Genomic DNA, 27333 nt, shown 5'->3' with positions numbered 1-27333 from the left:
CAGTACTGTGAAAGTAGTTGTATATCACAGCTTGAGGCACTGGTCCTTGATATACTTCCATTGTAAATGCTCCTATAGTGCATGGTAGCCCCCTCACCCTCAGTGATGGTACTTCAGAATGATGTGCAACGCTTCTCATTTTGGTATTTACCGGATTTCTTGGTCTTGTGAACTTTTTTGCATCACTTCTGTGTTTTTCCTACGCTCTTTCCTGACTTTTGAGATTCTTTAAAATATATATACACACACACCAAAAATGGATACAGTATGTCTCTATTTGTCTCATCAGTTCCATTTATAAGGATAAAAACACTACAGTGTTATTTCTGTGCATTCAGTAATATTAATAGCCCTTTTTGCCATCACGTAATATTACTCATGTGCGATTGCCTGTCTGTCTTTTTGCATTCTTAAAATCCCAGCTGAGTTAGATAATTTGTCCTTTCTCGCAGGAGGGATGCATGTTCTCTGTTGGTGACTTCAGTGACAGTAAGTTTTATCAGCCAAAATTAAGTTCACTTAGATGTTTTGTGCAGTTCCGGAATACTAATGTAACTGCAAGATTCTCTTTTAACTGATTTGGGAAAAGAGATCTGTCTACTGAATGTGTTTGTATTTTGATGAGGCTAAGATGAAATTACTGTGAATAGTCCTTATCAGGATGGTTAATTTTTAAACAGAGCTGAGAAGTAATTATGGGGGGAAATTGTGTATGTATGAAGTGCCTGCTGGCTCAGTTTGGTGCTACAGACGGCTGGAGCTTTCACTTGGAGGGCGAGCAGGAGAGAGGAGCAGCCTGCAGTCTGCCTGAGGAGTTTCTTGCTTTGCATGTTCAGGCCTCCACCTTGCCCTCACCTCCCGGGGGGTTCTGCCATTGCTTGTGGCGCGTTCTGGACCAGCTGTTTGTGAGGCTTTAACTTAGCACCATTTACAAGGTTCTCGCCCTAAAAGGATTAATTGTGGAAATGGTTACTGGATACTGCTTAACAGGCTTTTTGCATACAGCATCACAGGTACTGTGGCAGTCCTGAGCGTTATTTAAACAATCCAGTTCCCTCAGCCTCTCCTTACAGGGCAAGTGCTTCAGCCCCTCCACAGTCTTGGTGGCCCTTTGCTGGACTTGCTCCAATTGATCAGTATTTTGTCTTGGGGACTCCAAAAGTGATGCGGTATCTATGTGTGGTCTAAGGAGTGCTGAGTGGAAGGGGGGATCACTACTGCCTCTATCTGTGGGCTCCCTTCCTGTTGATGCAGCCCAGGGTGCTGCTGTTAGTGCACTCTGGCAGCAAGGAGTTGGCTTGTGTTTAGCCGACTGACCACTGGGACCCTAGTTCCTTCTCCACAGAGCTACTCCTTGGCCTGGACTATTGCAGGGGGTTAGTCTGTCCCAGGTGCAGGATGTAGCATTTGTCCTCCTTGGATTTCATTAGCTTTTTATTGGCAGTAGACTTTTTATATGTATGACATAAGCTGTGTTGGGAATCTCAAGAGTTTCAATCATGTTTCACATTGGCAAAAGTAATTTTGGAGTCTGACAGTGTCAAATAAGAACATGAGAGCTATCTTCTGCTAAGAGCAAGTAGTGGAGAGAACTTGTGGTTTAGAGGAACCCAGCATGGACATTGAAATTATATGCAAGCTCTCTCGCTGTGCTTACTGTGTTGTCTACAGCTGCATTAAATGGAGAAGGGTTAGCTGAAGGATTTGTCAGTAAGAAGGTGAGATGATGGTCAGGAAAAGTGGTGATTTTGGGAGGGATGAATATGTTTCCTTGTGTTCTACTTTCCTGTTTGTAATCAAGAGAAGGAGCATCATGTGCATCTTGATTTATTTTAGCACTGTATTGTAGTTTGTCAGGAACAGTATTTTTCTTCCTTTGAGAGTTGAAAATTGAGGTGCAGGTGATTTCTGGGTTCCATGACAGATAAGTGATAATGCAGAGCGTACTGCATATAAAAGTAACATCTAGAAGATTTTTTTTTTTAATTTATTTCTCAGTGCTGATCCAGCAGGGAGGAATTCTATCAAATGTGGTGAAAAGGCATCACAAGGAATTGTTTCAAGGGTACATAGATCACTTGTGTGCATGCATTTAAGACTTTTCATGTTTTCAGATGTTGGGTTTGCATAGAATTTGATGCTCTGAAAGCACTACGTTATGGTACTGGACAACATTAGTGAATTTTGTCATAGAATCTCCTTGTTCATTTAAATAGAAGAGATGCTACTGGCCAAATATGCAGTCATGAGTTTGGTCATGAGATGCTAGAAAAACAACACATTTTGAAAGGTTTTAATCCCTGCCCGTTCTCTATAGAACACATCTGGTAGGATGGTGGAAAAAACTTGGACATGCCCCATGCTCTAGGTTTTGGCAGTACGTTAGTTGCACACGCTAATAGTAACAGAAGAAATAACTCACTAGCACTGCTGTTCCTATTTGGAAAAAAAAAAAAGTATTCTATAGGGGGTGGAAAGGAGTAGTTGCTAAAGAAATTAATGAATAGTAAAAGGTCATTGTGCACAGAAAGGCTTGCAAAGTTACAGAGTTTACAGCTGAATCCACGAAGATTTAGATAGTAAATAGGGGCAAAATAGTTCAATATATTTATATACGTGAAGAAGGAGCTTTTCTGAAAAATAACCTATTGTGCAAGTAAAAACATTGCCTTTGACCAGGCACTCAGGTGATGCTTCTTCCAGCTTTACTACTGGTGTGGGGTGTTGTAGCATGAAAATATTCAGATGAATACAGGTTCCCAAGCACTGATGCAAGTGGTAGAGCAAGGATTAAACTGAGTATACTGGCCAGGTACTTCATCAGTCCTTTTTCCACCTCCGTTTATTTAATATTCGTGTTGTTTGCTTGTTACGGTTGCTAAAATAAACAAGATTCTGTGTTTTTCTTTCTCTTGTGTGTGTTTATACTTCAGAGAAATTCTCAGCCATGTAATAAATTTCCAACGAATGTGCCTGAACTCTTGGAGTTCAAACCACCCTAAAGGGCCAAGCAGCGCTCAGAAGCAATGTTCATAGCAACAGGTATACAGTTTCTATTTATTTCTCTTTTAAAAGAAGCTCCTATTCTCCTGCTTCTGTTGTCAACTTCTCTCCCATTTTTCTTGTTCCCTCCTGTTACAGTGCATTTAAATAAGGCAGTTTTCATGGTGGCCAGCCAATTAGTATAGTATAAAGCACTGCTTTTCAGCAGTTACTGTTACATTACTGCCTAGCAGACTCAAATTAATTGCACTGAGCCTTTTCTTGGTAGTGGTATTACCCTGAGGTGCCAGGAAAGAGAGAAGCAATAGTCTCGGTTCTCTGTGAATGGTGATAGAGATTGGGATTATTTTACACAATCTGTTGCTTTTCAAATAGACTAGAGTAACAGAGGGTGGTAGTCTTCCTTGAAGAAACTCTCAGTGTTAAAGGGTACATGATGATAAATTTTTGTTACAGCTGTATCATTGATCAGCAAAGGCATGTATCTTTGGTTTCTTTCCAGACGGATGTGTGGTGGCGAAGAGCTTGGAACCAGTAGTGCCTGAGTCTGGCTTCTTGGATACTCTTTGTCACTTGTAGATCACTCCATCATCCTTAGTTTTGATTTTACCCTCCATGCTGGAGCAATCTGGATGTTATCAACCAGTTTTCAGAAGCTATGCCATTTAATGAGCTCAAATGTCTAAATTACATTAAATGTAGATATGTAGTAGTCTTTATTTTTAAAGAATCATAACAAATTATAATCAATTGAGTAGCTTTTTTTTTATTGTGGATGGTTAAATTTGATAGCCCTTCCACTATGTTTTTCTTCTCCCAAGTCTCATAGCTCCTAAATTGCAATAATTCAATTTTTAAAAGCTGAGAGGAAATGGAAGTAGCAATAGAAAAAGGTGTGGGCTTTTTAAATTGTCTGCAGAAAACTAAGGAAGTCTCTGGAATTAACTGTATGATAGCATATATGTAAGATGTAAACAAATGGGAAGGGTAGCCAGGAGAGCTGGGTGTAAAACATTTTTTTCAGCCAGTTGGTTAAAAACAAGAATGACACTTTTTTTTTTTTTTTTTAATTATTTTTCGAATGTTCCACAATCAAAATTAATCTTGGAGATGATGTAGCCTTCCTGGACTGTCGTGGTTTAACCTCAGTCGCCTGAGGTTACTGTACCACTGTACCAAACGAATGACACTTTTTTATTTTTTTTTATAATTATTTTTCGAATGTTCCACAATCAAAATGAATCTTGGAGATGATGTAGCCTTCCTGGACTGTCGTGGTTTAACCTCAGTCGCCTGAGGTTACTGTACCACTGTACCAAACAGATTGCCGTTACTATATCGCTTTGCTGATACTTGTTTTCAGTTTGCATGTGGACTATGCAGTAGTATCTTTTGATCGGTAGTGTGCACTGAGTGTCCCAATTTGTAGCCATTAAATGGTTCCAACTATCTCTGTTCTTATCCACGTGTCAGCTTTCTTTTGTTGCACTTCTATTCCACTTAGGTCCTTGTGTGTTATTCAGCGTAGCTATGAACTTCCATCTGAAGGGACCAGTGAAGTAACTGCAGCTCTAGAACATTGTATTCGGATACTTGTAGAATACGTTTTTATGTTAGGAGAGTTTATTTTGCATCTGCTCTGTGTTAAGTGATCCTAGAAAATGCTCACAAACCCCTTATGGTGAACTTGAGACTGAATGCACAAAACCAGAAGTCTCAACTGTTGCTATAAAATAGAGTAAGAATGATCTAGGACATATCTCTCTGAACATCAGCAAACTCATCCTGCGGCTTTCTTTACTTTCAAGGTAGGTGAGCTCCTAGCACTTAATAGTCTGGCTAAAGAACAAAGGAAGTGGTGTAGCCTGGTAGGAGGCAGCATGCAGGTTGCAGCCGCTGGTAGACTGAGACAAGTAGGCTAATCTGGGAGAAACTTTGCAGTTGGTAAAGGAATTGCTTAAAAAAAATCTTGTTTTCTGCTATTAACTTAGGTTTTTTCCCACGATAATTTTTATACTGAAACCGGTAGTGTTCACAGACACAAGTCTAATCAGCCTAATCTGTGTCTACTACTGAACAGATTAGGATATTTGTCCATTCTGGTATTTTAAGGGGCTGATGGTGAACATTGAGTTGAGAGAAGAAATTAGTCCTGCTTTTGATGGATGATACAGACAGAACTTAATGTGAACAGCAAAGGCAGGTCCAGATCCTGCTGCTTGAAGCTGAGAAGGCGGTGAGGTTGTGAAATGGATGGTTCCAACAATGGGACCATCGTGCTATAGTCACACTCTCACTTCTTCGTCTGTTGCACTGATTCAGTAGGAAAATAAGAGCTCCCCCATGGTGCAGTGTGTGAATTGGTCAGACCCAGCCCTGCTCTGCATCCTCACAAGAAATGGACAAGATTCTGTTGGGAAAATGAACACAGTTTACCTCCTGAGAAGAAGTTTCTAGTCCAATAGTCACTGCCACCTAGGTAAATGAATTGCCAGAGGATCTCGAGATAAAGAAAGATTGGGCAATGTGATGGCAAATGTTGCATTTAATATGTTAGAACATATAAAGTAATGTGTGTATGGTGGGGAAAATAAACTGATTATGTGTGCATTGTGACAGATTGTACAATAGCCTTTTTTTTCCTGCATACACTAATTAGGGTTTATCTGCTTAAAAGGAATGTGACCCTACTTTATACCCAGTGAGTAAAATAAAAAAAATTGGTTAATGAGCTGACTAAGCAGCATTTAGCATCAATCCCCCCCGATCAGTTGGGGGAAAGGATTCGTGGAAGCCCTGCCTCGAGGGAAAAGTAGGTGCAGAGTCCCTCTGTAACAGCTTGGAGGGGTGTCATCTGGGGAGGTTTATTGTGCAAAACTCCATAATGTCACAGTCCTGTGTCCAGTGTATGGGCAACAAGAGCAAACGGGCCAGCAGATACAGCTGGGGATTGCAGCCTACATGGTAGATACTTAACGGTCTTGGTGTTGAAGGGATGTCACATTGAAGCTTCTGTTCTTACAGCTAGAACTTGCAATTACTATAGATAAAGCAGACACTTAGGAGGCCTTGAGTTTTGGGACTCTTGTGCTCTGCGTTTCATTCCTTTTTAGTGGTAGGACATGAGCGATTGTTACCTTGGGCCTGTGCCTGTGCCAAGGTGCCTTCTGAGAAGCTGCTGCTTTTCTCCTCTGCTGCTGTTTACTTCTTGAACTTGGCAATTTCTGTTACTTCCATAGTAATTTTTAAAATCTAAATTATTACCCTAATTTGAGAATACCATGTGAATGTGCTTGAGCTTCATTTATACTTAGGTGGTGTCTGTCCTTTACTGTGAAAAGAATTCATGTGGTTAAAGTATCTTAATTATTTTGCACTTTTCCTCCCCATCACAAACGGAACATTCTACATATCAATATATAGAAAAAATATGAAAATACTGTAAGTGAAAAATTGGACAGTCAGGGAACTTGTGATTCTGGAAGAAATGGGTGACTGATCTGTTGTCTACTGAGTATTATCGCAGTAAGACACAGTGCAGGAACTGGGCTGGTGTTCTCTTGAGCAGTCAGATGTACAGTGTATGGCTCTCCTCATGGAAATGTGTGTGTACTTTTTGCCTGAATCACTCTGCTATCACTAAGTGTATCTGATAGTTCTGTTACGTCTTGTTGAGAGTTGTAGCAGCAGCCCGTCTCTTTATCAGTGTGTGTTCCCCTTTGCCTTGTGGTAGGATAAAGAGGATGCAATGAAACATGCAGTTTGTGTGCAGCCATGATGCAGGATCTTTTGCTTCTGAAAGACATGTTTTTCTCTCTGAGGCTTCAGATGTAGCCAAAAAATAGCTTTTTGCTGTTCTGCATTTCGGTATTACGTTCGTAAGATCATGATGTACCTGTAAGATTATTATTTTTTCTGGAGGAGGAGATCAATAGTCTTTCAGAGACATTTGTGCCCACAGGAAACGTCTAAGTTGTTAGCCAATACCACCGGTGCCATGAGCAAGTGACTGTTCTGAATGAATGGGAACCAAATTAGCGGGAATACTCGCTGTTCCTTCTGCTAAAATGCCAATTACTTTGATATTATATCTTTTCCAAGTGACAGCTTTGTTCCTATGCCGGGAGAGCTGGTTTTGTTTTGCCATCTGAATGGGTCTGTTCCTTTTTTCTCTACTGTGCTTGTTACAGAGTGCTTACTTTTTTTTTTTTTTTTTTTTTTTTTAAACTGGAGAACTGAGACATCTGTTAATAGGCTTTTAGTGATGAACCTTATTTTGATTGGAAATAATGTGATGGCACTTTTTGGATGCCAAAGAATAATACCCTGAGGATACAAGTTGGTGGATGCTTACCAGAGAGACGTAAGCTGCTGAGTCACTTTAACCAAAACCAGGTTGATAGGTATATGTTAGAGAAACCTACTGTTACTTAACATGGTAGGAATAATTGACCAGTTGTTTCACAGGAATGGACTTCAGTGTAAAACATGAGCATGAGGTAGAGAACTCGGTAGAATACCTAAAGCACAAAGAGGGCTAACATTTGTTAGCTACACGTATATCTGAAATAATGAAAAGTCAGTTCAGTGGCCCGGAAGCTTCTTTCTAGACCTATTCTGATGTTGGGTTTGGGAATCTGCATGAGCAGGTAGTATGCATCTCATACTAAGTATGAGAATAGTGCTTCTTTGTTACTCGGTACCTGGAACAGTATGCAAGATTTGGAAAAGTTTCAGAGAAGATTTTGAAGAGAATTGAGAAACAAAGGGTGACAAACCAGTATAGGAAGAGATGGAAGGAGAAAATAGATGGGTACATTTGACAGAGTTTAACTGTTGAGAGGTAGGATAGAGATGATGTGAGTGAAGACTGGGGATTATTTCATTGTCTTTTAACTGAAAATCTGGTGGTTAGGGAACTCTCTAAGTATCCAACATGTTCATCAGTTTGCACAATTGATGGGATAGCTCTCCCATAGAGAGTGGCTAGAATATTAACAGATTTTCATGAATTGCTAATAAGTTTGGGAAGACTTTTTAGCCAACTATGACATTCTGACATTAAGTGCTTTGGGTTTCTGAGAATGAAGAAATTGGTCACTTTTGTGAGAACAGTTTTTTTCATGAGTATTTTCTGTTTTCTCAGGGTACAGAGTCCATTAAGATGGAAAATGGACAAAGCACGGCAGCTAAGCTGGGGCTTCCTCCCCTCACACCAGAACAGCAGGAAGCTCTCCAGAAAGTGAGTAAACTTGATGTGAATTTGCTTCTTAGCACTCTTGTTTGTTTGTTTGGGGTTTTTTTGGTTTGGTGTTTGGTTTTTTTTTCCCCCCCCCAAATGAGCATCCGTTACTGATGTTATAAAAGGGAACTCGCCTACCAAGAATATGTATGATATAATGGCCATGCTGTGTGTGGATTCACACTTTCAAATTTGTGCCCAAGAATTATTTGTTTTGGTTTAGAGTTTATAGATGCTTTTTGGGGAGCATGATGTGGAATTTGCTGTTGGGATGGGGAGAGTGTTTTTAATTAAAAAAAAAAAAAAAAAAAAAAAAAAAAAAAAAAAAAAAAAAAAAAAAAAAAAAAAAAAAAAAAAAAAAAAAAAAAAAAAAAAAAAAAAAAAAAAAAAAAAAAAAAAAAAAAAAAAAAAAAAAAAAAAAAAAAAAAAAAAAAAAAAAAAAAAAAAAAAAAAAAAAAAAAAAAAAAAAAAAAAAAAAAAAAAAAAAAAAAAAAAAAAAAAAAAAAAAAAAAAAAAAAAAAAAAAAAAAAAAAATCAAAATCATAAGTAAATAACATCTTAAGATCACATTGTAATTCTAAGACAATATGCAATTGCCACAAAGTTACTGCGAGGAGCAGCCTGTACTCCACAAGGAATAGCTTTCTGATATGCTCCAGCTGGTCTTTTATTCTATACTCACAAGAACACATCACAAAATATTTCTATTTTTCCCTTATGCTCTTTCCCATGTTGTTGTAAAGAGACCCAGTAGCAAGTATTTTCAACCCATTTGAGCCAACCTGTTTTAATCTAGATAAAATTTCAGTCCAGCTCTGACTTCTGGTTGTTGGTCCTGTTTTATACAGCTGGTGGGGAGGTTACTGCTGACTTCTGGCCCACTTTCCTGATGGGAGTGAGTGATGCCTGGCTTACTGAGAGGAGAGCAGAGTTGGGAAAAGAGGGGAAAGAAAACAAAACCAGGGAATGTGGGAACTGTGGGCTAGGTGTCTTCTGTACTCTGGTGAGGCAAGTATAGTATTGTTCTAGGTAGGCTTCGTGTGAATGTTCCCGTAATGTTGAAGTTGCTTGTGTGTGTGTTGTTTGGCTCACAGTGTGAAACGGCCTCGTTTCCTCTGGCTTCTCCGTAGCTGACAGATGTAAATCCCCTTGTCCGTTTCCAGGTTTCCGAAGCACACGTCTCAAATCCACGGTTTAGAGCCTACCGTTCCCTGGCACCTCCCAAACACGTACAGCCATGGAAAGCAGGTGCCTGAGGGGTTGGCTGAATGTGTTTGTACCGTCCCCTGGGAATAGGCACATATGTGGGTATTAGGTTTCCCTTGACAAAGAGCCTCCATGTCAACACCACTGGGTGTAAAGCTCAGGCTTTGTCAAATTTGTAGAAGACTGAAAGAAAAAGACAAATCAGTCTTGTGTCTGCAGGCTAGGAACCAGAGAAGGAGAGCTGGAGCATTTTAGTGAGCAAAAGCAGTGAGTGGGTTCTCCAAACTAGAATAGGCCAAATGTGATAAGAAAAGAGAGGGGGAGTGCCCAGTCAAGAGACTGGACATGGGGATTTGGAGCCCCCTTCCCTTTTGTAGAACCTCTTTGTCCAGATGTTCTCTGAGTGGAAAGGACTTGAAGGAGGCTATCTGTCCTGCCCTCATCCCAGCAGGTAAGGTGCTATGGTGGGATCTAAGGGGCAGAGGGCGGAAGAGGGGAAATGCTAAGTGTGTAGTGCATGCTGCTTTCCTAACATTGCGCCTGCTGCAGATTGAGTCCATCCAATTCTCTGCTCAAGCATTATGCTGTATTTCAGGGCTCACGACTCTGAGATGCAGACCAAGATGTTAGTAAGCTGTTGGCCGCTGGCTAATGTACAGTGCCTTAGTGCTTAGGGCTGGAGCGCCGAAAAGTTCCATTGGCAGCCAGTTGTGTGGTTCTGGGGAACTGTGGTGTAAAATCAAACATCGTTCCCCACTCTGTGGTATTGTCCTGTGACTACAGAGTCTGTATTTCTTTCTAGGCAAAGAAGTATGCGATGGAGCAGAGTATCAAGAGTGTGCTGGTGAAGCAAACCATCGCCCACCAGCAACAGCAGCTCACCAACCTTCAGGTGAGAGACCCTCTGAGATGTTCCTTCTGTGTCTTACTCTCCCCAACAAGGTGGAGTTCTTTTTGCACTTAGAACCAGAGCACAGCCCTGAGGCCTGCCCGGAGCCAGGTACATGCGCTTGTGTTGCCACAGTGAAATTGAAGTATACTGTCTTCAGCCCACTAAAGAAATCCCCTTTACGCACCTGCACAAATTGCCCCCAAATTTCACTCATTCGAAGAGTAAATTTTTAAGAGTTTCTCTCCTGCTGGCTGGGCAAGTGCTTCTTGAAATGCCAGAAGTCAAAGAATTTGCTGTGGGTTTCACTTTCAACTTACATTTAAGGTGGTGTCTAGGGTTACTGGGAACAGTATCCTTTCACCATCTCTTCTGCTTGAGGGGAGGGTACCTGTCTCTCCTGTGTTATTGACAGTGCTTCCCCATTTCCCTCCCCTTCACCCAGGTGCTCTGTCAATTTCAGAGAAGTTCCATTGGTTATTCCTGCTAATGCTGGAATGCCTATGTACTGGGGGAACCCTTAACTGGTATTTAAATCTCCTGTCCTTCGGAGGTTTCTTGAACACATCTCACTGCCTTCTACTCAAAGTTAGGAAGCCCAAAATAATGGCTTTGGGATGTTGGATTTTTTTAATGAAGAATCACTGTGGATGTGCTTGCCACATTAGGCAGCTCTGGCCTTTCAGGGCTGTGCATGTTTCTGAGTGTCTGATCTAGTTGAGGGGCTCCTTTTTAAATGCTGGGGGTGAATCAACGACAGTGGTTGCAGAGGTTACTATTGCCTTGAGTCCCCCCTGGGAGAAGACCCTGCTTCCTGAGGCAGTGGCAGCAGCACAACTCCACCCTGACCTGGTGGGACTGGAATCTGCAGGGTCCCAGCGCTGGACAGTCCTTGGGACCAGGCAGTGAGGGGCAAGGAAGGAGAGGCCTCTCTCGCAGGTTCCCTGTGCCGCCGCTCTGCTTGAGTTTTTACAAACAGCCGTAGTATGCTCAGCTCCAACAGACTGAACTCTGTCTTTACTGTCTTTCAGATGGCAGCAGTGACAATGGGCTTTGGAGATCCTCTCTCACCTTTACAATCGGTCAATAGACATATTCACTTCTTCTTGGGCACTTTGTCTTAGTCAGGGCCTAGAGTGGGGAAGTATGTAGTGGTAATACAATGCTCTTAATTCAACCCAGCACAACCCTCCCACATACCCACCTGTTATGGACAAGCACAACAAGCAGAGGCAAAGTATAAACTCCCCAGAGGAAGACCCTAGGCTGGGTGCAGTCTGCTGTGACACTGGCAGTCGGGGTCCTGGAGTCAGTTGGCAAAGAAAGCTTTAGATTTCGAACAGTTCTGAACACACCTGTGAAATTGTGGGAGCTGCATTTCTAGGGATGCTACAGTTCTGAGGTCCTGACCTAAAACTAACTGCCAAGGTAACTCACACATGGGCAATTTCTTATGAAGCAAACTCAGCACCGGAGACCTGGCAGCTAAGGTGCTGGGGAGGACTGGGGCACTATAGGTTTGCAGAACATATTTGTAGCCCAGATGTAAGACTGTTCTTACTGTGCATGTTTCCAGACTAGGTGAATATGGCATGTTTCAAGTAAAGTAAAAGCAGGATGGAAGTAACAGAACTGCAGGACTATTCAGAGAACCTGTGCAGTCCTTTAGTGCTGGAATTTCTAATCAGATACCACAAAGAGCTTAATTACCTGGGATTATCCATCCCTTCCTTTTTCCTAGACATGTTGGACAATGGCCACTGCAGAAACTGTCCTATAAGCTCCACTCTGCATGCAAACGTTCATTTTGTAAATTCATTTGTAAATTTGTAAATATTTTTCCATCATGCTGGAATATAATATTTCTGCTTGGTGTAAAATGCAACCAGAGGCTTGTACTCCAAAATGAAAGAGGCACTAAAACTAAAATCACCTGTTTTCCCTCCTTTAACACTGCCACAGTACGTAGTGTGTCAGCAGGGGAGCAAAAATAAATTTTATGAGGGTGTGTAAGTTTGGAATGGAATAGAAGCATACATGTCCATGTGAATTTGACATAGCTGGTTTCTGAACCCTCATGCCCAAGAAACTTCTACCAATTAATGTAGATGCTTACTTGATAGCATAACTCCATCAATTTTGCTTAAAAAATTTTTTTTGGCTCGTTATTCACAGCTGGGCAACAGATGAAAAGCATATACTGATAATGTAACAGGAACTGTTTAATTTCTCATTAGCCTCAAGGGCATAGTCAGTATTGTGAATCCTTTTCCTAAGACATTCCTCCCTCTCTAGGGAGTCCGAGACTACTGCTGATGGGACAGAACCTAGAAGCAGGAATTTGCTCTGAATCATTCGGCTGTGGTACAGTTCAGTGTAGTTAGGATACCCTGTCCTCAGCAAATGCTTTATCCCAAAGCCCATCAGGAATGTAGAAAATGCAAACAGACCTCTCTCCAACACTTTTTCCTGTTGACAAGATTCATCAATTCCTACATGAAGGAAGTGCAGTCTGAACTTCCTATTGCATTATCTTAGTGCCTGAGATTAAAGCTTCCAGTCTACTTAATCCTCCAAGTATTACAGCTCAAAATTTCCATGTTACTTCAGCAAGTGAAGCACAACTTCCTGGTGGTGGTGTATTAAAATTGAAGCTAGTGATTATGTTTTTGCAACACCTCCTTTGTTTAAAGAAGTACTCCAAGATGATGTTTTGGCCTGTCCTTAAAATAACCTTCATAAGCACTTAACAGCAACATTACATAGGTACAACTATCAGCTGCTGCCTTTATGAAGGTTGCGGATACTTTAAACTCCATTTTATACGTGGAGAAAGAGGACCAGTGGCCAGTAAAATCTACTTAGTGTAGCTAGTGAAAACAATGAGATTTCTAGTCACAAGTTTCTGACACTGTCATGTGCTTAGTTCACAGGTGTACATTGCATCATTCCCCTAACTTGATGCTACCGATTCCTGTTAGTGATCCACATATGCCTGTAGGCATCATGGTCCACCTCGGTTCTGCATTTTGTAGGTCCAAATTTCTAATATGTTGCTGATGTAACAGAGTCCTCCTAACTCCACCCCACCTATTTTGTTAGGAACTCTTCAGCAGGGTAAGATGTGGATTTCTTCCTGTAAAGGTTGCTGCCATGGGAGAGAACAAATGCCATTTTTCTTGCACCTGTTGCATTGATAACTGAAAAGAAGGGAATGTCCTCTTTGTATATACAGACCCTTCAGAAGGTGAAAAAAAACCTCCGCCTGGTGCAAGGCTGCAGTGTCTTGTCAAGAAGCACTCCTAGTAAAACACTATTTTTATCACAGTCTGTGGCACCATGGGTGAGGCAGTTCACTCAGACACTTGGGGTTAGAATGGTGATGGCTCTGAACCCATAAATGGACACACTACACAGACTGAGGGGCTACTGATCACTGGCTTTCCTGCACCAAAGCTGGGAATGTGTTGGAGAACCTGGGAGACAACACGTCAGCTGTCCTGCGTGTACACGTGCCATAGTCCTCCTAGTCACAGCATTGCAGAGTAAATTGAAAAACAGCTTATTTTTAACTGTGTGAAATACTTAAACCCAGTCAAGAGACAAGCTTAATATCACTTCAGGAGCAGCAGTATGGGGTGAGAACCATTCCTGTTTATAGTATCCCTGCTGTATTGAATAATAGGAGTTGAACCTTTACAGTTTGTTTCCTCCTATGGTCAATGTCACTCACATATGGGTACTATGAGGGAGAAGGATTTCTTCAGGTACAGTTTATGTCCACGCTTCTGTGACTATCACAGATAAAATGCTGTCCTTTCTATTTTGCCATTTGAGTTGCAGCATCCCCAGACACGTCAGAGCTCATTGTGCTCATGCTTGTTACAGCATTCTGAAAGTAGGCCTCTCGTAAAGGCCTTGATTAAACACCCTCTTAAACAGTGTTGGTGGGGAAGAGGTGGTTGTTCAGAGCTCCCTGCTTTGGTGCCTAGCACTGTGGTGCTGGGAAGGGAGAGAGGCATCAAGCTTAATGCTGCATTTGCCTACTCTGCAACAGTCCGTAGCCCTTACTGCTTTACATTTGTTCCATCTGTTCCACGCAGAACAGGAATGAAGCCCTGTGCATATCTCCAACGCACTGTAATTCAGTCTTGCTGATCATAGGGAGCTGCCTCTACAGACACCTAATTTCTGCCTTGGTCCCAAGACGTGCTGCTAGGATATGCTGGCCTGGCCAAACCTGTGATTTTTTCATAGGCAGCATCTTCCTAGAATAATGTTCATTAGTAGTAGCAATTCTAGAATTGCAATAAGGGTGAAAAATAATTGAAGGATACTGCTTTTTTGGATACCTGCTGTAAGAAATTTCTGGATTTGTCTTGCAAACAGGTTTTCAGGCATACTTAGGAGAAAATAGCACAGAGACCTTCTCTGCACCGAAACTGATAAGGGCGGAGTCTTTGGGGGCTGCACCACTATCTGAGCCAGTAACAACAGGCAGTGATAAGTACTAGCACCACACACTTAACTAAGAAGTTTCATTTAACCATTTAATTTCTTTTGCTTTGCTTTTGAACTGCGGTGGAAGTGGTGCCTAGTACTGGATCTCATACTGCCTGGGGTGGGGGGGGAGGAGGTGGTGTGTGATGCTTGAGGGAGTGGGGAGGAGGTACCCAATTCCAGATCCTTTGCTGCCTGGGAGGATGGGGTGGGGGGAGGGAGTGACTAGGTGGTGCCCAGTATTGGATCTCTTGCTGCCCCTTGCGGGAGGGAATGGGAGGGATTGCTAATAGTGTCTAGAATTGAGACCTTTGCTGCCTAGAGGGGGAAGCTGTCCTAGAATGAAGTTATTTCCTCCTCCTGCAAGTGTTGCTGGAGATGTGATCAGGCTGGGGAGGGTTAGACCTTATCAGTGGGGTTGGAGTTAAGGCTCCTGAGGTGGCAGACCCCATCAAAGATTTGACTGCCCCTGGGAGTGAGCTGTACTGCTTATCCGCTCCAGCAGTCTGTGCATTGAGCAGGAAAATACTTCTTTATTACTACGTGTGCCAGGCTGTGCTGCAGCCCAGTGAGGAGCTACCTGCTGTTGGGCCATAGCTCCTGGGAGGGAAGGAGGAAGGGAAAGAGGTCCTGACATCCATGACCACCCCCTGATCTAACCAGCCAGTTCTTCTTTCCAATACAGATGGCAGCTCAGAGGCAGCGCGCCCTGGCCATCATGTGTCGTGTGTATGTGGGCTCCATATACTATGAACTGGGAGAAGATACCATTCGCCAGGCCTTTGCCCCATTTGGACCTATAAAAAGCATTGATATGTCCTGGGACTCTGTTACGATGAAACACAAGGTTGGTTAACAGCCCTTGAGTGATGTGTTTTTCTTCTCTTCAAGGCCTTCCTGAATATATCCAGAAGAAGAAGGAGCCTTTATCCTCATAGAGAGCAGGCTGCTTTTAGCACTTTGAGATAAACGTTTGTAGCTGAGTGCTCTACTTAGCTTTGCGGGATTCTGTGGTGGGAACCAGATGTGCATGGGGGGCAGTGTACACAAAAGATGCCGAAAAGCTAGCAGTCCTGTATGCAGTGGCCTTTTGCTATCAGGCCTCCAAGTATGAGAGGCTCTGGAAGCAGGTAGCCTTGTGTCAGTGCTTCTGCATGCAATTTTCTGCTTTAATAAAAAGCTTCTTTAAGGAAACATCTTCTCAGGCCACGGTAGTAAGAATCTGGTATGTGGGAAGTCTTGGCTGCATTAGCTTGGCACTAGATTCGAGACAAGATATGGCTGGTATGATTCAACAAGCGTATCCTTCTGTCCTAGGGTTTTGCTTTTGTGGAATATGAGGTACCAGAAGCCGCTCAGCTGGCCTTGGAGCAGATGAATTCTGTCATGCTGGGGGGAAGAAATATAAAGGTGAGTAGCAGGCATGCTCTGAAAATTCTTAGTTCTCTTTACTGTGAATAATGATTTTATGCCTAGAAATGCTTCCCGCAGCACTGTAATGTGAAAGATAACCTAAAGTCTGTTCCCTGATAGACCTTGATATTCAACCCATTGAGTACATAGTGGCTCGGGGTCCCTTTCTGCCTGAGGAGAAACCCCCAGCATGCTAATCAAACCTAGAAACTTGTTCTGGTAAGCTAGCTCAGTTTTTTCCACCCACACAAAATGTAAGTCTCTTGAGGACAAAACAAGGGTGATTCCTGATGTTTTAACGCTTTCTTCTTGTATTGTACCTGTGTGGATGGTAGATTAGTAGCATCGGACTCTTGTGCCTGTAGGTAGTGCAAGGGACTTCAAATAGAGGTCCACCCTTGCCATACAAAAAGGAGGCACTCAGCACAAACAGAAAGGAACAAAGGACTGTAGCTGTGTTTCTTCAAGCAGTAGGAGGGGATGTTGCAACGGTCAAACTTTGGGGAATGAAATTGGGGGGGGAAACTAGCATTTTCATAGAATCATAGAATAGTTTGGGTCGGAAGGGACATCTAAAGGTCACCTCGTCCAACCCCCTTGCCGTGGGCAGGGACATCTTCAACTAGATCAGGTTGCTCAGAGCCCCGTCCAACCTGACCTTGAACGTTTCCAGGGACGGGGCATCCACCACCTCTCTGGGCAGCCTGGTCCAGTGTTTCACCACCCTCAGCGTAAAAACTGTCTTCCTTATATCTAGTCTAAATCCACCCCCCTTTAGTTTAAAGCCATTCCCCCTTGTCCTGTCACAACAGGCCCTGCTAAAAAGTTTGCCACCATCTTTTTTATAAGCCCCCTTTAAGTACTGATAGGCTGCAATAAGGTCTCCCCGAGAGACCTTATTTTCTGCAAAGTGTTTTATATCTTACATTTATATCTCTGATACACTCTGAAAATCTGCAGTGTCTGATTTCTAAGGGGGTTCTAGGAGCCTTCGAAAGAAGGATATAGAAGCATTGTGTTTTGCTTTCAGAATTGTTTTCAATTCCTGGAAGTTGATCTTTGGCAGGTCGGGGAACGTAAATAGGGGAAATACAGTGGAGGAGAGAGCGGAGTCTGTCCAGGCTCTCAGTACTTCTAGAATCCCCTGTAGTTGTATCCCAGAGCCAAGCCAACTGTTGCCCTTTGCTAATTATGGCCTTATGAGGTGTTATTTGGTTTGAAAAGGCACTCAGGTGGCTGAATGCTTGTCTGCTGTAACTCTTGGTGAGTCATGCTGCTGCTCTTCAGTATGCTTAATGGACATTTGCTGTGTTCTCTGCAGGTTGGGAGACCTAGTAATATAGGTCAGGCGCAACCAATTATAGACCAGCTAGCAGAAGAGGCACGGGCTTTCAATCGCATCTATGTGGCATCTGTTCATCAGGACCTTTCAGATGATGACATCAAGAGTGTGTTTGAGGCCTTTGGGAAGATTAAATCCTGCACACTAGCCAGGGATCCCACAACAGGAAAACACAAAGGCTATGGTTTCATTGGTAAAATGGCTGTCTGGTATTTGATGTGGGGTAGGGAGAGTGGTTAGGAGCATCCTCATCTTTCCTCCCCTGCCCTAGTGAAAGAATTGCATTAAGCAATGGGATAGAAATAAATTTGGAGCAGATCTGTACCTGAACTTAGAAATATAATTAATAGCCAGATATTTTTACTCACTTTTATGTAGGTTGAGAGATCTTGCTATGCTGACTGTTCTCAGGAATGCTTGTGTGATTAGAGGGGTGAGATGAGTGAGCAAAGCACTGAGGGTCTTCTCACTGGAACTCTAAGCAGCCGTTTTTTGCAAATACAAATCACAATTGTGTGATGAGAGAGTGGCTGAGTTTAGGAGTAAAAAGGATCATTTGAAAATATTCCTCTTTCTCACTGCAGAATATGAGAAAGCACAGTCTTCTCAAGATGCTGTTTCCTCCATGAACCTCTTTGACCTTGGGGGTCAGTACCTCCGAGTTGGTAAAGCTGTGACTCCTCCAATGCCTCTCCTGACACCTGCTACGCCAGGAGGACTACCTCCAGCAGCAGCTGTCGCTGCAGCAGCTGCTACAGCAAAGATCACAGCACAGGTAAGGCATAGGGTGGTATGACTCAAGCAAGTGGATGGTTGTTGTGACCCTGCTAGAAACAAGTATGCAAACTGTTCCAGCCAGCTGTATTCACTAGTTTGAATGAAAGCGCTTGGCCTAGATCATACTTTGTTCCCAGGACTTCACATGTAGAAGCTTGCCTCTGACATTTGTGAGGATCTGATACACCAGCATTTTGGAATGGAGTCTGGCATAGCTGATCAGAACTTTATTTAAAGAAATGGTGGGGGAAGATTGGAGGGAATTCCTTGTCTGGATAGGCAAACCAATGATTAGGGAAATGGTTATAGTAGAGGCTAAAAGAATGCGTGAAAGTACATGAAAGGGGGCAGACTAATGAGGGCAGTAATAGTCGCATGAGCAACACTGTTGTTGAAAAGACTGCCTGTGTAGTAAAGTGGAAGACAACTGTAATGGCTTTAGGCTGTTCAGAAACAAGGAAATGCAGTGACGGAGCAGAATTGGATGTTGATGCAGGAGTCTAGGGGTTCTCAAATTTAGTTTGCTTGAAGTAGCTGAAGCTCCTGGCTATAACCAATAGGCACTGATGGAGGAGGATTGCCTTTCAAAGCAAACCCCCATATCTGTGTCCATCGTCCTTGCCTTGGGCAGCAGAATCTCCCCCTGCGTCGCCATAGCCCGTGAAAGAAGCAAGTTCCAGCACTGTTGGGTTCTTGGATTCTCTCAAGCAAAAAAATTGCTGAGGTGTGCAGCCTATATGTGCTGCTAATCAGCTGACTGGACTTAATTTTGTAAACAGCTCTTTTTTTGAAAATATTTTTCTGAATCACACGGTAAAGGCAGAAGTGGGAGGAGCTGCCTCTGATGTGAAACTCTCAGGTGGTTTGCATGTCCCCAGTAAAAAGTCCACAAGTCTGGGAACCTCTGCAGTCAACTAAGGAAGGAAGTTGAGGCATGGCTAGAAGAATTATTTGGATCAAAATCACTTTGGGAAAGAACTGTTAACTCTTCTCTTAAGTGATATGGTAGAGTTCTGTTACAGACATGGATAAATCCTACTGTTTCTTTCTGCAAAATAATGTGGGATTTGTTACTGTGAGGAAAATTTAAAATTCCATATATAGAAAAAAGGTTCTGAAAGACCTCAGAGATACTTGGCAGTCTTGTTGCCTTTACTTAGACATGGTACAGATCTAGGTAACCTGTCTGATTTGCCATGTGGGTAATTGTAGATGACTAGGGAAAAGAGTAAGAACAGTTACAGAAGGCAGTATCTCTTACTTATACTCCTAGCATAGTTCTTGTATGGAACAGCTTATTTTAAATAAGAACATACGCAGTCATGGTCTGTAAGGGCTTTAATATCACAATTTTTTTTAAACACAAGCTGATCAGTGAACTCAGCAGAGCTAAAGAAATCATGGACATGAGAGAGAAACTTAAGTCAGAGATAAAATTTTGGATCTGCAATCAGAACTGCAACTTTAGTCTGGAATTAGCATGCCAGCCAAGGAAGGAGGAAGTGTCTCCGCACTTAAATGAAACTATGAAGAGAGGGGTATTGAGTAGCAAAGATAGTTAATGTCTTGACAATGACAGTAAAAAAGTCAGTCTTGCAAAAGAAGTTAAAGAATTAAAGCTATTAGGAAAAGTTTCTTTAGCCATTTAAGTAAAAAGTGGGGGCAGCTAGTGACCAGTGTAGTCAAAAATTATGATGGTCTTGTTACAGCACTGAATGCTTACATAAGTATTTTTCCCCTTCATTAGAAGCATAAGGCAGACTGGCTAACGATGCACATGGGATTATTGCATCCTAGGTGGGTGTAAAGCTTGGAATTTGTCATGTGCAGATGTACACTTAATAGTTTGTTTTTTTTTTTTGTAGTAAGTCTGTCATGTCAGGGCTATTGCCATATAGCTGAAGAATAGCAAACATGATACTTGCATTTAAGGTAGCATGGAAGTCTGGTATCTGCAGACATTGTTCTCACCCCAATGGTAGAGAAAAATTGAAAACAAGCTTTAAAGGAAGGATAAAATTTTCAAAAGAAACAGATATGCAAAATGTTTCGGTGTTTTAGGGAAATGCCCCTGCTAGATGAACGTAACTTTCTTTAAGTCTACTGTTACACTTCGTTAGGAAAAAAAAAATAAAGGATATACTATCAACAATTCAAGAGTTGGTGGAGACCCCTATGAGAAACTGTTAGACAAGACCAACACTATTACAATGAATTTTGAGATGCGTAGGCAAGTGAGAAGAAGAGACGGAAAATGACCTGTGCTGGAAATTGCTGACCTTACACTCTGCTGGTGAAATTACTTACAGATAGGTCTTGCTTCATCTCCAATAAAAATATTAGTGGCCTTATTCTAGGCATTAGGAGAAGAGTACTAACAGAATTAGTTGGCAACACAGAGATAAGATGCATTATTAATGTAGAGGAGAATTGGAATATCGCAGCAGATTGGAGTAAGAAATATATGCAGCATTTAGTAGTAGAGTACAAGATACTGCATTTAAGGAACAAAACCTTTAAGAATTTTTTGTTCCATGGTGTCAGGGCTTATAGGAGCCCCATGAAAACAAGGAGGAGAAGGATCTGGGTAAATAAATCATAATAGCCTGGAAAGCAACAGCAACAACAAAAAAAATTGAGATCCTAGGGTATATTTTAGGCACGTTATTTTCAGTAGTTTTATGGAAGTGTTTTATCACTTAACTAGGTGTTCATCTCGAATCTTGTTTGAATTCTGGTCATCTAGAGTCAGGATGTTTATTTGGATTATAGAAGGTATAGAGGAGTACTGCAGTTATTGGGAGAATTGGAAAACCTGATATGCAGGTGAAGAAACTAGAAAAGTTTGGCTTGGTATAACTGTAGAAAAATGTTGAAAGGTGCATCAGACTTTTGCTCAAGTATGGTCTGTATGGAGGCAAGTAGGTGACGGGATGGGAGAAGAGGTGCAGACAACATGGACAAAAGGAAGTGGTTATAAAATGTTTAAATTATCAAGGCTGGAAGTTTGAAGAAATTTTCCAGTCATCGAAAGCGATAAAGTTCAGTAGGGTCTTACCAGTAAAAACGGTGGTGGCAAAAGTTAGTTCTATGATTGTCTCATTGAGAAATTTACTAATGTGATAATTGTTTGCAGTTGCTATGATCATGAAGGCCAATCTCAGTGCTGTGTTGCTGTCTGCACCTAAAGGATGAAGACTAGAGAGATGAGATTTTTGGTTTAAACTGATCTAAAAGTGTGTGGCTTTTGAAAATAGCAGCATTGTGCTCCCCCTTGCCCTGTCCCTTGTGCTTGCAATAGTGTTTTTGACTACAGCGTTCCTTGAATCAGACAAGGATTAACCTTCCACCAGATCACTTAGGAAAAACTTAAGCTGTAAGAGTTCCCTCACCTGGTTTGTCACATGGCCCCAGGGCCCTGGTGCTGTCATCAGAGGGGGTGGGATGGGAGGTCCCATCCATCTTTTTAAATGGATCACATTCCTCAGCATCAGTAAAAAGCTTTATTTGTGTAGAAGGTGGAAACAAGTAGATTCCTCTTGCTCTGGAATTGCCTGCATCTTTCAAACCATGTATTGAATTCCTTGGTGTCTCTCATTCAGTAACGGACCTAGCAGCTTGAGAGGATGGGTGAAATTTGAGTTGCAAGAGAACGTTTTCCAAGGCTTGGTGTCTTGTAGTTTTTACATTTCTCTGGTGGGCTGGGTGGCATACTTTTTTTCTTTTACAGTAGCAGTGGAGAGCTGTCATCCTCAGAATCTATATATCTGGTATTTCTTAGGTGTGAAAAAAGCTGAGCTTCAGCTGCATGCACCCACAGTATGACTTCTTGATGCAGAATTAACACTTGGGGGGTTTTCTGTTGGTTTTTTTGTCTTGCAGGAAGCAGTGGCAGGAGCTGCGGTTCTTGGCACTTTGGCAACCCCTGGGCTGGTATCTCCAGCACTGACTCTGGCCCAGCCGTTAGGGGCATTGCCACAGGCTGTAATGGCAGCACAAGCACCGGGAGTCATTACAGGTATGTTTACTCTTCATTTTGTCACTTGTGTACCTGTTACAAAGCATGGTTCTCTATAGCTAGGATCACAACTAAGGAGAATTCGAAGCTGAAATCCTCCTGCCTGCCCTGCTTTGTCAAGAACTTTTATTTTTTTATTTATGCAGCATAGCAGGAATTGATTTTGGTATATAATAGATACGACAGGGACATGAACTTCACAGCAGGAATGCATGGCACTCTGAGTGAAAATCTGGATAATTGTTAGTCCATGCAAAATCCTGCACTCTCTCCCTTCTGGGCAAGTATATGATGCATGTATTGAGTGCCTATGTCCTTTGCGCTAAGTTGGTGCTTATGTCTCCCTGGTCGTTGTTGGTGCAGGGCAAATAAAACCATCTAGATTCTGTGATCCTCTTTTATCACTGGCTGGTGTGTACCCAAATGTTGCAGAACATCAGTTCTTTTCTTCATACTACAGAGTTTGTACTCTTACAGGTGTAACCCCTGCCCGGCCTCCTATTCCTGTCACTATTCCACAAGTGGGAGTTGTGAATCCTATCCTGGCTAGTCCCCCAGCATTGGGCCTGATGGAGGTGAAAAAGGAGAAGGAAGAAGAGGAGGTATTCCAGGAGTCAGAGAGGCCAGAGATGCTGAGTGAACAGGAACACATGAGCATATCTGGCAGCAGCGCCCGTCATATGGTGATGCAAAAATTGCTTCGTAAACAGGAGGTGAGTGCAATGTAACTGCCCTGAGCTGGTTCCAGTTGTCAGCAAATGAGACTACTAGGTTTATATCTGTCTTAATGTGGTATAGCAGTGCAGTTTTGTATGTGGTACAGGCTTCCTGCAGCACACATTGTAGGTACCCCACAGAGTTCATGTGGGACTACAAAGGCTACCTGCTTTGTGTGCTGCTTGTGTGTGCTGCTTGTGATGGTTCTTATTCTGCCTTTAGGATCTTCTCAGAGTTTCTCTGAGGGTTAAGACCAGTCACTAGGGCAGAAGAGGCTTGGCTAGAAGGTGTCTCTGATTAAACTGTGTGTTTACTTAGCATCATTAAAGCAAACCGTGATGGCCTTTTAGCTTATAATTAAAGAAGTGAGACTGGCACGCGGTCAGGGGCAATCTGTTCCAAACTATTGAGTCCACCTTTTCCCCACAACCTTTTACTGTAGGATGAAACTCTGTGAAATTTTGTTTTATAAACACCTCAGAAGTTACAATGAGAAAGAGGACAAGAATGAATGATAGAAAAAGTCAGAACATTAAACAGAACAACAGATCCATAGATTTGGGGGGGGGGGGTCTTGGAAGGGTCTGTACTGATAATCTCATCAGGCTTCTTGTTTGGGCATGACCAGAGGTTTGTTCCCATGCATGACTGAGTTTTCTATCTGACATGCAGATTTCCTGAGCTTTGATACTGAATCGACAATGTTTCTTCTCTGTTTGCTAAATAGGGATAATGCTGATAGGCATTTCATAATGGAGGACACAAATGAGTTAGCTAGTGAGTGTTCTCCTTTACTTTCAAAGGGTACATAATTTTAAAAACATCTTTGAGCTTCTGACTTAGCAGCCAATTTTCCCATTGCAAGTACCTTTCCCAAAGAATCTAATTCATTTGGCGTACTTGCTTGAAAAACGTTTAGCAGTGTCGAGAAAGTCTTAAACTACACCATTCTCAAAGCTGCTTAGCATTTTCAACCTATGCGTACCCTTCTGTTTTTGCTGTTCTTTTAATAGACCCTTAAAGGCAGTTACACAGATGTGAATAAGAACTGGAACAAGTATTTTAAAATTATACTGAGCCTGAAATGCCATGTCTGCTAGCCTATGATGTTGGGCAGGGCCAGAGCTGGGAGGAAGGGATGTGGTAGAGCTGGGTGTAATGCACAAAACCAGCGGCTGCCCAGAGAGGTTGTGGAGTCTCTATCCTTGGAGATGTTCAGAAGTCATCTGGACATGGTCCTGGGCAACTCTAGGTGGCCCTGCCTGAGCAGGGGAGCTTGGGCCAGGTGACCTCCAGAGGTGCCTTCCAACCTCAACCATTCTGTGATACAGAGAGGTGCTCAGTCACAAAAGGGCTTGATGGGGGGATGCATATGAGAGGTATGTTGCAGGCACTCTGACGGACTCATAATGTCGTTATCCCCTGTAATGAAAGTACCTGGTCAACGGTCAGTTGTCAGAGGTATAAAAGACCTGGTTAATCCTTCTACTTTATTTAGAGATGAGGAAAATTTTTCAAAAAAATACACGATGGTGGTGTTGAAGATAAGAAAGCAAAACATAACTGGATAGGAACAGCACGAGAAAAATTATAGAGGTCTGCAGGTCACTTGCGCTTCAAAGATGTGTCTAAGAAAAGCCCAAGAAATGACACACAGCTTTCCTGACTGAGGCCAGCCACAACACAGCTGTCAGTGAATGAGATTTGTTCGTGCTTCTGATGCCTGGGAAGAAAATTTACAAATTTATCCTTGAGAACTTGGGACATTATTGGTTTCATGGAATATGCTTGTAATGACATAGCACTGGAATATCTGGTGGTGCTCAGGCAATGCTGCATAGTCTGATGTGGCTTTGCAAATTTAATCTCAGTATCTCTCAGGTGTATTAATTCATTTGTCTTGGCCTTCTCTCTGCAGTCCACTGTGATGGTGCTTCGCAACATGGTCGATCCAAAGGACATTGATGATGACCTAGAAGGAGAAGTGACAGAAGAATGTGGCAAATTTGGGGCTGTAAACAGGGTCATCATCTACCAGGAGAAGCAAGGAGAAGAGGAGGATGCTGAGATCATTGTCAAGATCTTTGTGGAGTTCTCCATGGCGTCAGAGACTCACAAAGCCATTCAGGCTCTGAATGGGCGCTGGTTTGCAGGAAGAAAGGTGGTAGCAGAGGTGTATGACCAGGAGAGATTTGATAACAGTGACCTGTCAGCATGAACTCTACTTGAAAGACTTCGCCCCTGCCCCCTCTGCCTGTCTGGTTGTTTTTTTTTAGCCATGTGTAAAGAACGCTCCAGGGTGGGCACAGATCTCTGTGATGTACTTGTAGTTTGGATAAAAGCGCAAAGAAAGCTAGCGTGCATCTGTGTGTGTGTTAAAGGGGCTGACATCTCGTCAGCTGAGCCTGGCATGGGTCTGGTCTCAACCACCTAGAAGAGTGGGGCCAGAGCCTGAAGAGGGGTTGCTGCTTGTGCTCCTGCCTTACACTGTGGTCACTTCAGAAACACTCAGGTCAAGATCCTACTGCACCTTTTAGGGGCTGGAATAGCGGTTTTCTTCAGAGATGGGCCATAAATGGTTGGAATGGAGGAGGGAGTCTCTTCATGAAGTATTTCAGCAGCAACCTTGAGTGCTGCTGTATTAACAACAAGGAGGGTAGCTTGGGTGGTGCTGGGAGGGAGCTTTCCTGCTGAGGACCTGCATGTTGAGCTTGGACTCAGGAGCCCAAACATGGGTCAGAGCCCAGAATGGAACCAGCTGGCCCTTTTTGGAGTGTTCACATCATGTTTGTTCCGATACCGTAGTTTGGACCTCACAGTTTTATTGATGGGTCAGAGTTACCCTTACTGATCCTTCCTTAATGTGCCAAAATACGAATAGCAAGTCAGGCTGCAGGCATCACAGCTGGGTTGAGAGTGAGAGTAGTGTTGATTTGCAGCACCTAAAGTGCATTTATGAAATAAACATCTAGCCCTTGTGCTATGGACAGTGATATGGAACACATGCCTTGCCTGAAAGGAAAGTTTGGGTTTTTTTTTTTGTTGAGGACTCAGAGCTTTAGCAATATTTACAAAGCTTAAATGCACTTATTTTGGTAATCTTTCTTTTGGTAATGAGTAGGAACAGAATTAGCTCATGTTAATTATCTTAAATATTTTAAGTATCTAAGGGGCTACTATATTGCTTGTTATGCATAACTGGTACACAGCACAGATCTGAAGAAAATAATTTTAGTTTAGAAATTCAAATAAAGGAAGAATGATCTCAAAGGAACTTCAGTAGGGAATTCTGAGTTGAGCCTGCAGCTGTGGGTTGCTTCTAAGCTTGGAGATGTTTTTAAATTTTTGTATTTTGTTTCAAACACTCAAAAGAACCCTTCTTCTATTGTAAGTTAGAAATTTGTATTTGCAGTTTAACTTTATTTATGATTAATCTATGTTTACTACTTTTTGTACAAATATTGCCTGTTAGCTTAAATAACCTTTCTTCTTCCCTGATTTTGTACCCATTCCAAGTTAATAGCAAGCCTGTCGTTTTCAACTTGTGTTTTGATAGCTGAATTCTCTTGGGATCGGCTTGCTCTTTCCCTGGTCATCTGCCTTAGCAGCCCTTTTTTGCATCAGGAGTGGGCTGATGCAAAGCTTGAATTTCCTTTTCTTGAAAGTAGTTGATGAGACCTGCTGAATATATTGTATAGTGGCATTCGTCCTTTCTTATCTGTGCTGCAAATGCATCATCCCATGCCATCTGTGATCCTATTGACCTCTCTCACAGCCACAGCATACTGGTAGCTCACAGTTGCCCCAGTTTTGCAGTGCAGCACAGGTTCTTTGCTGCTTTTGTTTATGATGCAGGAAAAAATTCACTATTTTTAATTGTTCCAGAGTTTTAGTATTCCTACTAAAGAAAACCAAAACACCTCTCCCATGACTTAGTTGGTCTGTCTAGCTTCCATTTTCTGCTATTTGCTCCTGTTCTGTTGGCTGGATTTAGGAGTATAAAGACTGCACTAGACGTTTCCTTGTGGTGTTGATGGTTTAAAAAAACAAAGTGGATAAAAGTTGATGTAAGGGGAGAGCATAGATTAAAGAATGACAGTCTAAGTGTTAATCAACAAGTTTTTGTGCACAATCAATCTTACTTGGCTGACAAGATATTTTACAAAAGTAACTTCATAAATATCTTGACAAGTCAAATGTCTGACAAAAGATCATCTGTCTTGACT

General features: G+C 42.3%; 1 protein-coding gene across 6 annotated transcripts; it reads left to right on the top strand.

Annotated features, from left to right (window-relative positions):
- Nucleotides 1–471: 471 nt before the first annotated feature.
- On the top strand, nt 472–25464 carry PUF60 (poly(U) binding splicing factor 60). 6 transcript variants are annotated; one of them, XM_009274709.2, is made up of 11 exons: nt 472–489; nt 8150–8245; nt 10254–10343; nt 11372–11422; nt 15526–15687; nt 16158–16250; nt 17575–17788; nt 18180–18370; nt 22255–22390; nt 22868–23103; nt 25026–25464. In XM_009274709.2, exons 2-11 carry the CDS (start codon nt 8168–8170, stop codon nt 25323–25325), a joined length of 1551 nt encoding a protein of 516 aa, XP_009272984.1. In that variant the 5' UTR covers nt 472–489; nt 8150–8167; the 3' UTR covers nt 25326–25464. The 6 variants fall into 6 exon arrangements, with proteins under 6 accessions (XP_009272984.1, XP_009272983.1, XP_019326408.1 ...); XM_009274708.2 differs by lacking the exon at nt 472–489 and adding an exon at nt 2934–3042; XM_019470863.1 differs by lacking the exon at nt 472–489 and adding an exon at nt 9409–9493 and having other exon boundaries at nt 8057–8245.
- The last annotated feature ends 1869 nt before the right edge of the window (nt 25465–27333 follow it).

The sequence above is a fragment of the Aptenodytes forsteri genome, unplaced genomic scaffold, assembly GCF_000699145.1.
Source record: "Aptenodytes forsteri isolate BGI_AS27 unplaced genomic scaffold, ASM69914v1 Scaffold160, whole genome shotgun sequence".
NCBI lineage: Eukaryota > Metazoa > Chordata > Aves > Sphenisciformes > Spheniscidae > Aptenodytes > Aptenodytes forsteri.
The sequence above is the reverse complement of the archived record's forward strand: the minus strand, read 5'-3'. Positions and strand labels throughout refer to the sequence as shown.